Source organism: Nematolebias whitei, chromosome 1 (assembly GCF_014905685.2).
Source record: "Nematolebias whitei isolate Nwh7 chromosome 1, NemWhi1, whole genome shotgun sequence".
Taxonomy (NCBI): Eukaryota; Metazoa; Chordata; class Actinopteri; order Cyprinodontiformes; family Rivulidae; genus Nematolebias; species Nematolebias whitei.
Window position 1 is genome coordinate 41040464 of NC_056498.1, and position 12768 is coordinate 41053231.

The 12768-nt window shown below is 40.8% G+C and overlaps 1 protein-coding gene across 1 annotated transcript in view; it reads left to right on the forward strand.

The window, feature by feature from the left end:
- Positions 1-2242: 2242 nt before the first annotated feature.
- Positions 2243-12768, forward strand: part of LOC119410062 (SH3 domain-containing protein 19) — a gene marked incomplete in the record, with an annotated part of 43878 nt that continues 33352 nt past the window's right edge. Inside the window, 1 exon segment of the mRNA XM_037676970.1 lies at positions 2243-2578. Within this exon segment, the coding sequence (XP_037532898.1) occupies positions 2497-2578 (82 nt within the window).

The following is a 12768-nucleotide window of genomic DNA, read 5'->3' on the forward strand; positions in this document are numbered from 1 at the left end:
CTATCTATCTATCTATCTATCTATCTATCTATCTATCTATCTATCTAGCTAGCTAGCTAGCTAGCTAGCTAGCTAGCTATTAAAATTCAACACTATCAATTAATTGTGTGCTTTGCTTAAAGTTAGTTTTTATTTATTTTATTTAAGAAAACAATTAAGAAGCTTGTTGCGTTCCGAGAAAAACAATTAGATCAACACTGCCCTCTGCCGGCACTAACCTGAAACTACAAGGCAGACACACGTCCTGAATACTTCATTTATTTTATTTATTTCATCACCAGTTAATGTTCAAAGAATCCAAAAACAAGTGAAACTGTGAACTGGATTACAGTAGCAAACATTAAAATCATTCCTTTCAGTGACAGGAACAGATGATTGACCTTTGACCTTCATGTTAAGGAAGTTTCCAAACAGACGCACGTTTCTTTCTGCTGTCATTTTATCTTCTGCTCACCGAGGTTTCAAACATTCTGTGCAGTTATTGTTAATTAAAGTAAGTTTTTTTCCTCCTCTGATTCGAGACAGAAAGATAAGAGAGCATCAACTCAGTAATTTTAATAAATTACATTTTTAGACGATGACACGACTTGAGTTTTATAAACTAAATTTTAAAGAGGAAGTAAAGCAGACAGTGCAGGTATGTGATTACAGTTCTCTAAAATATTCTAAGCATTTGGAGAAACAAACAGTTTTCAATTTCACATGTAAAAACTTAACATATGACCTTGTTACTTTTTCTTTAAATTTGTTTAAATATTCGTTGAGTTTTTGCTTCATCATTTATATCTAATTTGTTGATATAGTCATTTTTTAACTGTTTTTTAATAAATATGTGGCTTTTTTTTTCAACTGTTGGATGCTATCTTCTTCCGTCTGTTTCTTTTTTTTTTTTGTCATATTTTTAATTTTTCCTTGTTTCTGAAGATGTTGTCTTCACATGTAAGGAGTTTTCTCCACTCCACAGTCCATAGCTTCAAGTTTCAAGTAGTCTTCAAGTTTTACTGATGAAGCCTTCTGGATGGAAGGTGAAAAGTTTCAGAAAAAATAAAAAGTCCAGATGACCTGACTGAAAAATGTTGGATTGTATTCCTGTATTATTGAGCGTGGACTTTTTAGGTTACTACAACACAGTTTCAGCTCATAGCTGACTTAAAGTTGTTGTTTTTTTGTCTTTATTGAAAAAAAATAAAATACAAAACGTAATATAACAAGAAAAACATGTTCACAGTTGATATGACAAAAAAAAAACTAAGCAGAAATTATGAATAGAAATTTAATTAACAAAGAAAATGAACAATTTGAGGAAACAGCAAAATAAAACTGTTACAAATGCAAGAGGAGTTCAAGTCTTAAATAAGCTATTAATTAATGTACTGGTATGAGGACTGGGCTCTTGGAAGGTTCCAGCGTTTAAGCATTTCCTTAAATAAAATTATTTCATTTAAAAACATGTTGAACGTGGGGGTAATTTTCAGGAAACGGCATTTGTGGATAAAAAAAATTAGCCATACCCTTAAGAAAAAGTAGCACATTTTCAAGTTTATTTTTGCAAGTATACTTTAAGTTAAGTATATCAAGTATACTACTTGTAGTGTACTAGAAGTATACTGATTTAATACATGTTTGGACTAAATTGGGACATTTTTATACTAATTTTAAGTGTATCAAATAAAGTTTATAAAAAGTAAACTTCAAGTACACTTCCTCATTTTTAGTGTAAAATAAATATACTTGTAGTACACTTAAATAAACTACTTTTTGCTAAGGGTAAGGATTAAGTTGTTACTGTAATTTAAAACTTCATTCCCTGTTAGCAGACCATATTTAACTGTATTAAAATTTAAAGGTGGAATAGAACTCTTGGATATAATCCAGTTCTGAAAATCTTTTCAAAACGCATTAATTAAATTGCAATAAAAGGTTAATTTAAAGCTTTTTGTGCCTTTCTATGTGGCGGCCATCTTGGATATACTGACCCTGAATGTTAATGAGTTTTTACTGCACAGCCAACAACTCATAAATGTTTCCTTAAAATCGTCTATATTCATTAAAAAATCAGTTTATATGAAATAAAAACAGGTAAAAAGTGTGTTTTATTGGAGCTGAAGACACTTCCATGGTTTTTTTTCGCTCCATATTTTTGCCTGTGTGATGACGTCACGGAGTCGGAGCCTCCTCCAGCTCGCGAGCGGAGGAAGCTCCGAGCAGACGGTCCGCACCGACACGCACAGACACGCACAGACACGCACCGACACGCACCGACACGGCTGACTTCAACCCAAACTAACGGCGGATATTCAACGGCTTCACGCGCGGACGGCGCCGCCTGAAGGTCCAAGTCCCTCCGGAAGTGGTTTGGAGCTGAAAGTTGTCGGTGTTTCGGTTGAACTTGTCCGGGTCGTTGTTGTCGTTGGAGCAGGAGGAGGAGGTGAAAATGTCCTGACCCAGCGACTCACAGGAGGAGAAACGAGCTTTAAGGAGGTGGAAGCTTAAACAATGGCAGAGGCTCGGACTGAGGAGGAGGAGGACGCGCTGAGGAGGAGAGACGGAGGCCGCCGGCCGCAGAGCAGCTCCGCAGGTAAACCCGAACACCTGCTGGCGGGAACAGCCACACCGAGCAGACACATTCTGCAAACTTTAATTTAATATTCATAAATAATGAGCAGGATGGAGCCGCCTCTGGAATCTGGAGGGGTCCTGGGGAATCTCTCCCTGGACTGATAAAACCCTCAAGGTTCTCCTGTGTCCTTGGTCCCAGTACGGTCCCAGTACGGTCCCAGTCAGAATAAACAAACTTAAAGGTCACACAACTGTTGACTTTAAACTTCTGCTAATTGAGATAAAAGAACAGTGAAGGTTTTCTTTGCTGTTTATATGGGGGGAGGGAGTGGTGGCCTGTGATCGAAAGGTTGCCGGTTCAACTCCCTGGACTGACGACATCAAAATGCGGGTGTGAAAGGTGAAACACTCATTTGCCCCACTCTTGGTCCTTGAGCAAGGCACTTTACCCCCACCATGTGCTCCGTGGGCGCCCTATGGGCAGCCCCCTGCTCCACACAGGGCTGTGGTGCCTCGGTGTCTGTGGTCGTGTCCCGGCCTCCGGCTTCAAAACAGTCGCCAAGACTTCGTGTGAGCTGGTTCACAAGAAAATCTAAAAAGAGTGCAAGAAGAAATCTGTAAAGGCTCAGTTAGGTCGGGGCGCGCCGACTGGAGGTTTCTGGTCGATCCCGACTCCGTCCGGTGCTGTAAGGTCACAGTGCACCTTCCATTTTCTTGTTTTATTGGAAAACGTACTCTTGAACAAACTATACAAACTGGCCATGAGGTAGTACTCTGAAATATACGTTTACACAATTGTTGTTAAAACTACAAAAAAAATCTGTAAAATCGGTTTGTCGTGTGAGTATCGGCCGATCACCCAGGGCCGATTTATCGGTGCCCTAGTCTCCAGTTGTCCCAGCCCGGTGAGACGCTCCCTTTAGAGACGCCATTGTCCCATCAGTCTGGGAGAGGTTAAAGGTCATGTCCTAACAGTTTGTCGTACATCGCCTGTGAGAAACGTTGGGGAAAAATATTCTCACTTTATCTTACTCACTCAAAAGGAGCCACACTCGACAGCAGGGAAGAGTTTTAACTGCTGTTTTCTTGTAAGGACAGATACACAGGAAGTACACGCAGATATACAGGAAGTACACACAAATATACAGGAAGTACACACAGATACACAGGAAGTACAAACAGATACACAGGAAGTACACACAAATACACAGGAAGTACACGCATATATACAGGAAGTACAAACAGATACACAGGAAGTACACGCAGATACACAGGAAGTACACACAGATATACAGGAAGTACAAACAGATACACAGGAAGTACACACAGATATACAGGAAGTACATGCAGATATACAGGAAGTACACGCATATACAGGAAATACACGCAAATATACAAGAAGTACAAACAGATACACAGGAAGTATATGCAGATATACAGGAAGTACACACAGATATAAAGGAAGTACATGCAGATGTGCAGGAAGTACATCCAGATGTACAGGAAGTACACGCAGATGTACAAGAAGTACACGCACATATACAGGAAGTACACGCAGATATAAAGGAAGTACACGCAGGTATACAAGAAGTAAACGCAGATATACAAGAAGTACACGCAGATATACAGGAAGTACACACAGATATACAGGAAGTACACGCAGATATACAGGAAGTACACGCAGAAATACAGGAAGTGCACGCAGATATACAGGAAATACACGCAGATATACAGGAAGTGCACGCAGCTATACAGGAAGTACACACAGATATACAGGAAGTACACGCAGATATACAGGAAGTACACGCAGATATACAGGAAGTACACGCAGACATACAGGAAGTACACGCAGATATACAGGAAGTACACGCAGATATACAGGATGTACACGCAGATTTACAGGAAGTACAAACAGATACACAGGAAGTACATGCAGATATACAGGAAGTACACGCAGATATACAGGAAGTACACGCAGAAATACAGGAAGTGCACGCAGATATACAGGAAATACACGCAGATATACAGGAAGTGCACGCAGCTATACAGGAAGTACACGCAGATATACAGGAAGTACACGCAGATATACAGGAAGTACACGCAGATATACAGGAAGTACACGCAGACATACAGGAAGTACACGCAGATATACAGGAAGTACACACAGATATACAGGATGTACACGCAGATTTACAGGAAGTACAAACAGATACACAGGAAGTACACGCAGATTTACAGGAAGTACACAGGAGCTGTGTGTGCAGCTTGTTTTTATCATCTTGTCAGTTGAGCAGAGCTCTTCTTCTTCTTGAATCAGCAGCTGCACGCTACAGCTGTCAGTTTTCTACTTACCCAAACATGTGGTTCATGGGCAGAGTTAACATTCTCAGCTATACCCAGCTGTGTTCAGTCAGGTCATCTGGACAGTTCCTTTTTGTTGTTGTTGAGATGTTTCACCCTCCATCCAAAGGTCTCCATCGTATCACCAGCAAACTGGTTGGTCCACTGTAGGAGTGTTCTGCTCGGTGGGGAAACTTCTCAGATTGATGAAGCCCTTCGGATGGAGGGTGAAACGTCTCAACAAAAGAAGAAAGGAACTGTCCAGATGACCCGACTGAACGTTGTTGGATTTCTTTACCTGGATTATTGAGCGTGAGCTTTGATTCTCAGCCATATCAGATGAAACTTCCAGAAGCTTTGACCCAAACGTCCCCAACAAGAAAGATGATTCACAAGAGAACGTTCAGAGTCTTCATGACAACCAACACCAGTGTTTCCTCTACATTTCGTGCCTTGGCAGGGCGCTCGTCACTCGTGATTTTTGTCGACGGGGGGTGGAGACGGTGGTGACGGAGACACGTCTGCGTTGCGCTCCGTTTGTACCAACAGTTTTCGAGCGGGGCGGGGAGGAGACCGGAGACGGCCAAGCGTGAAGGAAGCGCGTCTGTGTTGCTCGCTGCTAGCTTAGCGCTACGTCAGTGCTGGCAGTCGTGGAGGGGTGGGGTGGGTGGGGTTGGTAGGCGGGGCGCCCTGCTTGTGTAAAGGTAGGGGACACACTGAACACTCTCAAACCTGAATGGACTGAGACGATGTAAAGAAGAGTGGGCCAGTGTTCCCCCACAGCCACGAGAGGCTGATGGAAAACCACCGAGTCATGTCTCTAAAGGCGACTCTACAGTTTGTTCATCATGGGGACGGCTCAGTTTTGTTACACAGCTTTTCCAGTTTTTAACCAGTAATAAAACGGTGTAATCTCTTGAGTTTTTATTCTCTACAGATTAGATGTGAATGGTTTAAAAACCTTTTAGAGCCCAGATTAGCTTGAGCGCGTCCTGACACGACGGAGGCTGGATGTCCGTTTCCCTCGTGACTGCGGATGGATTTTATTTCACTTCAGGTTTGTTGTGTTCTGTAAAACGTGCGCCGTCTGATTTGAAGTGATGTTTTCTTCAGCGAATCTCTTTGAAGATTCTCGTCAGGAGTTTTTAGATTTTATGACCCAGATGAATTCTTTGCCATTTTCTAATGTGTGGCGGCTAAACCCAAGAATAGAAACCACAAACGTTTTGCACGAGTAAAGTGTGAATATATTTAGGTCAGGGGCGTTGTTTTTGCACACGAGGACCCGTGGACGTGCGTGTGGTTTGAGTGGGTGTGCACAAGTTCAACACAAAGCCATGAATCCTTGAACCAACAGAGAGCGCAGCGCTGCCCGGGTCAACGTTTGCACACGCTCCCACTGAAATCAGGAGCAACAAGGGAGAGGGAGGTGACGACATGAACGGCTGTTACACTATTACAAACCTTCTTCTTTACCGCAGCCGTTGAAGCAAATGTGAAAAATGAACACGTGTGGACACGTCAGAGCCGTTATTTGAGCAAAACAACTCTAATTACACGGATTGCCCCTTTAGTTCTGCCTCGCTGCGAGCGTCTGCCCGCAAACGACGGCATCCTGAACACCTGAACACCTGCGTGAGCCAATTTTATGTCTGAGTAACAGCAAAACATCCACCGAGGGAAGAAAAACAAGACTTTTAAAATCATTCCCAACCTTAACGTTGTTATTTGTTGTTGTTGTTTTGTGATTAGGCCTGTCGCGATAAACAATAAATCAATTGATCGCATGATAAATGAAAATGAACAACCTCGTTTTCATTTAGCGGCTTCATCGTTTCTTCGTGTCTCTCTCTTTCTACTGAAGACACTGGATGAGCTCAACTCTTGTTCTTCACTGACCCCTCCCTTTCTCTTTTCTCTTTAAAATTTGTTTTAACGATCCAAAATCAAAGATCGATACCAGAACGTTTCGCTCTGGAATCCATGTTTAAATCAAACTATCGATACTTTTCATGCTTCAGTCGTTCCAGGTAACGCATATCATCAACAGGAAGACGGTGGAAAGTAACTAAACTATTGAGCTCTTGTCTAAATGATGCGCGGTTGGAGGGAACTACTTTTTCTTCCACCTGAGTAAATGCGTTTCAGCGGAGCGGCACGCTGCTCGTCAGTCTCTGGAGACACGGCGGCGGAGCTGAACAGAGTCGTGTGTGGAGTTAGTTCAGCTCCAGAAACAGCCAAGAAGCGGTTTGTGAGGTTTCTGGAGAATCTGTGAAGAGCTGCGGCAACACAACAAACCTTGTAAAACACTTCCTGGTAAATCACAACACAGAATATGAGGCAGTGATGAGGCAGAGGAGAGCAAAGAGTCAGGTGCTGCTGCTCCGGAGGAGTCCCTCAGGGCTGCACGACTATCCAGGTACATGAAATGTGGAGCTTTAGCTGAGCTAAGAACTGCTGCAGTTGGACTTGTTCAAATTAATACACATGGTTATGAAATAATTAACAGATCGTGCTTCAACTAATAGTTGCATTGTTCAGTTTGGAGTAATAATATGTGCATCGCTGAGATAATCTCACACGGGCAGAAAAACCTGGATTTATTCAGGTACGGTTTCATAAAGAAATTATAATTTAGAGTGGATTACATGGACCAATGGAGATAAAACAGCCTTGATGTACTCTGAAAAATATATACTACAAAATATGGATAACATATTATTTTAAACATATTTCTTTATTTAATAGATATTTAATAATTTATTTTAAGAGTTTTCTTTTTATTTTTGTTTGAAAAACCATTTTCACATATTTTGTCTGATGTCCTGTTTGTTTTATGAGCTCAGACTAATTTTTAGGTTTACCTGACACATTCGGCGCAGCTGCAAAAAGTATCGGTATCGATATCACCGATACTTGCATTGTTTTTACCCGGTATCGTATCGGATCAGAAAATCCTGGTATGGAACAACACTACCGAAGAGAGACAGCCCATGTCACGTCAAGGGGCCTCCTTCACATTTTTCTTAAAGAGACATGCTGCTCGCTCCCTCACCATCCATCCTTCGGTTCAAACTGTCTTATACTGCCATCTGGTGGTTGAAAAAATGTGCTACACCCAAAAATTTCTTCTTAAATTTGACAATAATTACTAATTATTGCCAAATTTCAAACAATATTATCGTTTATCCCAATAATTTCCGAGACAATTAATCGCCCGGCAGAATTTGTTATCGTGACAGGTCTAATCAAAAGTATAAACTAAGTGGCGCTACGTTTGGAGCAGTAGTAGCTGAGAATCATCCTCAACACGTTCAGTGAGATCATGAGGTCACGAGTAATCTCATATTCAAGGTTTGACCAGAACGTCGTTAACTTGGTCCCTTCTCATGATCTCAGGCCAACGACTTGAGAAACGAGTGGTTGGATTCTGTCAACCTTTAAACCTAATAAAATATTTACGGTACCTTTTTATCTACAAGAGAGAAGTCGGAAAATAGAAATGTTAAATTAATTATCCAATAAGATTAACCGGAGTACAATTTTATTCAAACAAACCAACTAAAACAAGAACAGTAAGATGTGAAATAAGCCTGTAGTCTCTTTTCATCTGCCATGTTTGCCACAAATAAGCGACGTAATCCTTCTTAACCAACAATAATCCAGATGTTTTCAATGGGGCGGAGCTTGTTGCAGTTAATTAATCTCACAGATCTGTGCGTTCAATCAGGGCAGTAACAAAGTTACATAAGAAGGTTTTAAATAAAGAGTAAGAGCGTCATGAATAGGGAGATAAACTCCGTGAAACAAAGGTTGCAGCCATCACTTCCTGGTTTTTGATTACCCTGGAGCTTGTGCTCGCCCGCCGCTGGTTCAACGCCAGCACCTCTTCCACTGAAACACAGAGCTGGTTCAGAGCCGCAGCCAACGCAGAACCAGTTCTTCCTGTTTTACACTGCTGATGCGTCGCTGCGGGCCTGGAGGACTGGTGCTTAACTTGTGCTGATCCAGAGCAGAGTCACTAAAGTCAGGGTCAAAGGTCAGGCTTATGATGACCAACTTGACTGAAAGGGTAAAGTAGAGCTTTCTCTTGTGTTTCTCAGGTTGGAAGCTGTGACTTGGGCAGGTTTTGGTTGTGACTGTTGTAAACTGGTTGTATGAAGCTTTAACAGCTTTGTTTTGTTGATGGTGTTTGAATTATCAGCAGCTGATAGTTGTAGATTAGTCAACGTTCTTTAGAAGCCCCATTCACAAACAGCACTTTTTATTACATATTTAATATTATAAACTAAACTTGTGATATTTGGACATAAGTTTGCAGAGAAATGGGGAAAATAAAAATATATTTTCTAGTAGTAATTAGAGCCCGACTGATGGACATTTTAGCAATCACAGATATCGATATGGGAGGGGAAGGCTAGTGCCGATAATCAATATATTGACTGAATTTCTTTTAATCTTTGTCCACCCCCAAGAATCAAAGTAAACAGATACTTTTAAACCTGTTTTAACACAAAGTTCACTTTAAAATGATCAAGTGTGTTACAAAAATATAAATAAATAAAGCAACACCTTCCTGTTCGTCATGTACGCTGAAGGTCTGATTGGTATCGATCGACCGCAGCAGAGTTCAATTTTCTTTGTAGAGAAGTAAAGATTTCAGATAAACAACACATTTCATTGAGGACGACAAAGATAACGCTACTAACTGATATATTTTACCGCTACGTTAGATTTATTGTTCTGGATAAAGTTCTGCAAGGCAACAGCCTATGCTAGGTTATCTAAACGTTAGCTTGCTAACTTGAGGGGCACGTAGCTAATGACAAGCAGATTGGAGGATTGAAGAGAATTTATTATTGTTGATTTATTTCATTTTACAGATCATTTAAAATAACCGTACCATGCTCTGTTCAGCAAAATACTCTACGCTACACAGCATCGCTCGCTGCTTCAGCTGCGCTGAAAGTGAAACTTAAGGTGAACAGCCACGACTTGAACGTTGTCTTCATGCGCCCTCTGCTGGATGCATTGTGCAGTTACGTCATTTGCCAGTAAGGACACGGCTTGTTCCCAGTGTTTATATCGACGCATAATGGGACAGTTATACTTTGGCCTGTCGCGATAAACAATAAATCAATTAATCGCTTGATAAATGAAAATTATCGTCCTCATTTTCATTTATCGATTTATCGTTTCTTTGTGTCTTTCTTTCTACTGAAACACCGGATGACACTTTGGTGCTCTTCACTGACCCCTCCCTTTCTCTTTAAAATCTGTTGTAACTCCAAAATCACGTTTTTGTTTCGTTAAAAGCAGCTAAGTTAAGAAGCTAAGCTAACAGGCTGACCTCGGGGAAAAAAAAACCTCCGTCTTGTCGAAGTTCCAAAATTCATGGTTGAAACCTGTGCCTTTTTGTAAAAAAGTTTTTCTCTGCAAAAAGAAACTGAGAACTTGTTTACCGATTTTAAAAAAATTTAAATCTTTGTGTGAAAAATGCTATGTTAAAGAGCTCAAACCACACCGAGCGTCCGCCATTTTTGAGAACCGAATAAAGGAAGGAGAGACAGCCCATGTCACGTCAAGGGGCCTCCCTCCCATTTTTCTTAAAGAGACTCACTCCCTCACTATCCATCCTTCGGTTCAAACTGTCTTATACTGACATCCGGTGGTCAAAAAAAGGTACTAAAACAAAACAAATAAACCAACATTTTTGTTCTTAAATTTGACAATAATGACTAATTATTGTCAAATTTCAAACAATATTATCGTTTATCGCAATAATTTATGAGACAATTAATCGCCCAGCAAAATTATTTATCGTGACAGGCCTAATTATACTGATATGTCCCCAAACACCTATATCAGTCCAAAATATCGTCCCTACCGAGCCAGTCGGGCTCTAGTAGTAATTGTTTGAACCTGCATTTTATCTTATTAGATATTCTTTATGGAGATATGTTAACATTTAAGATCACTTTTTAATCCCAATATAGTCTTTGGGTTCTTCTGTTCTTGCAGATTTATGTCTTAATATTGCTTTTATGGGCTTATTCTGCTGCTTTCAGTGCACTCTGAGTGTTTCAGTGGTTCGGTGTAGTGGTCCTTCTCCCAGCCGTTAGTTTTAAAGTGATTTTTAATAAAAGGTGAGGCTGCTGAGCACTTTTTCAGGCTGACACCTCGGACTGGTTTAAATGAAGGTTCTGGATCTGAAGCGGAGCTGGATTCCCTGAACTGGTCTAATCTAACGTGATAAACAGTTTCCAAAGGACTGAAAGTTCACCTCGAGAAAATACTTTGTTCAGGTATTTCTGCTGCTGCCAATAATTATTTAGATATTTTAGTGAATCAAAGTAATAAACTATCAGATAAGTTGTTCAGTGAAACGTCTCAAATGCAACTTTATTGTGTTTAATATGAATCGAACAAATATTATGATAGAAACTAGAGATTTATTTTTTCCTCAGGGGAATATATTATTTTTAAGCTATTAGTACATTTCTAAAACTAAACCTGGTGCATTTAGAAACTTTTCCAGCCTAAATGTTGATTTAACTCAAATATTTTGACTCGTATTTGATGTTCCACGCGTTTGTTGCGTCACCGTATTTTACAACGGTTCCTTTCAGGTAACCGGTTGCTCAGATAATTTTTTATGATGGTCATTAAGATCCAGATCATAAAGAGGCCGCTGTGGGATTTCCAGGACACCAGAACCGGCTGAATGTTCTGCAGTCAGACCTTCAGAGCAGGAAGTTATCGTCGGCAGCTTTCACAGGAGCCTGGTGACGGACGAGGCCGCAAACATTCACAATAATGTAAAACCTGTAAAATCTGATGGAAGACAAGGCAGTAGGACGTGATGAGCCCAAACAGCAGAGAATTATTAATTATGCATTTACCAGGACGGTTCAGGTCCAGACCCTGGATGGTGACGGAGATTGATCTCTCTGGCCAGTCAACGGCCTGCAGTGTCTGCTGGCGTTGAACCTTCAGCTCCACTCGGTTCACGTGGAACATCAGCAGAGTAGATCCTAAGATCCGAGCTGAAAGCGGGTCTGAATCTGGACCAAGTCAAGCCCATGGAAAAGGGCCACAGAACAGTCTGGTTCCAGGTACCGGTTTTTTCGCTGTGTAAGTCACAGTTTTTTGCATGAATTAAGATGCCTGTGACTTAGACAGCGAAGTGACGTATTTGTTTTTTCCCCATATTTATAACTCAATTTATGGCTGAGATCTGACGATTTAATTAATTCTGACATGGAAAATGTTGAACACTACCATTTTCAGCCACTAGAGGGCCCTGGACTAATATGGCAAGCCAAGTGTCTCATTAATAGGTAAAAGTGGCTATTAATGAGACACTTGGCTTGCCATACCAAGACACCTTCGTCTCGCTCCAGAACTCGGAACAAACATCAAATCAGCTGCATTTTGCCGCCCAGGTGAAATGCAGCTGATTTGACCATTAAAGTGCATTTATTTAGGAAAAGTTCCACTGAGACACACCTTTACTATAATGTCGAGCAAATAAATAATTGTTTTATGTGCTTAGAATTGCTTAGTTGTAGAATTGCGCCGCTCAAGGTGGCTGCATGTTGGAGCAGCTCATTCTGATTTATTGCTTTTGAAAACTTTAATTCCTCTTTTTTTCTGGATGTAAATCGCTTTTTTACGATTGTTTCCTCTGGTATCAGACGCTGTGCAGCTGGAAGGATTTTTACTGAAAGCTTTTTACTTTTGGACGTTTGTTATGATGCGTAACCATGGCAACAAGTTTTTTTTTCAACAACTAGGAGCAGCTGATTAACATCTCAAAAGCTCAAATATCTCAACTACAGCCCCAAATCCCAAATGAGTTGAAAAGGA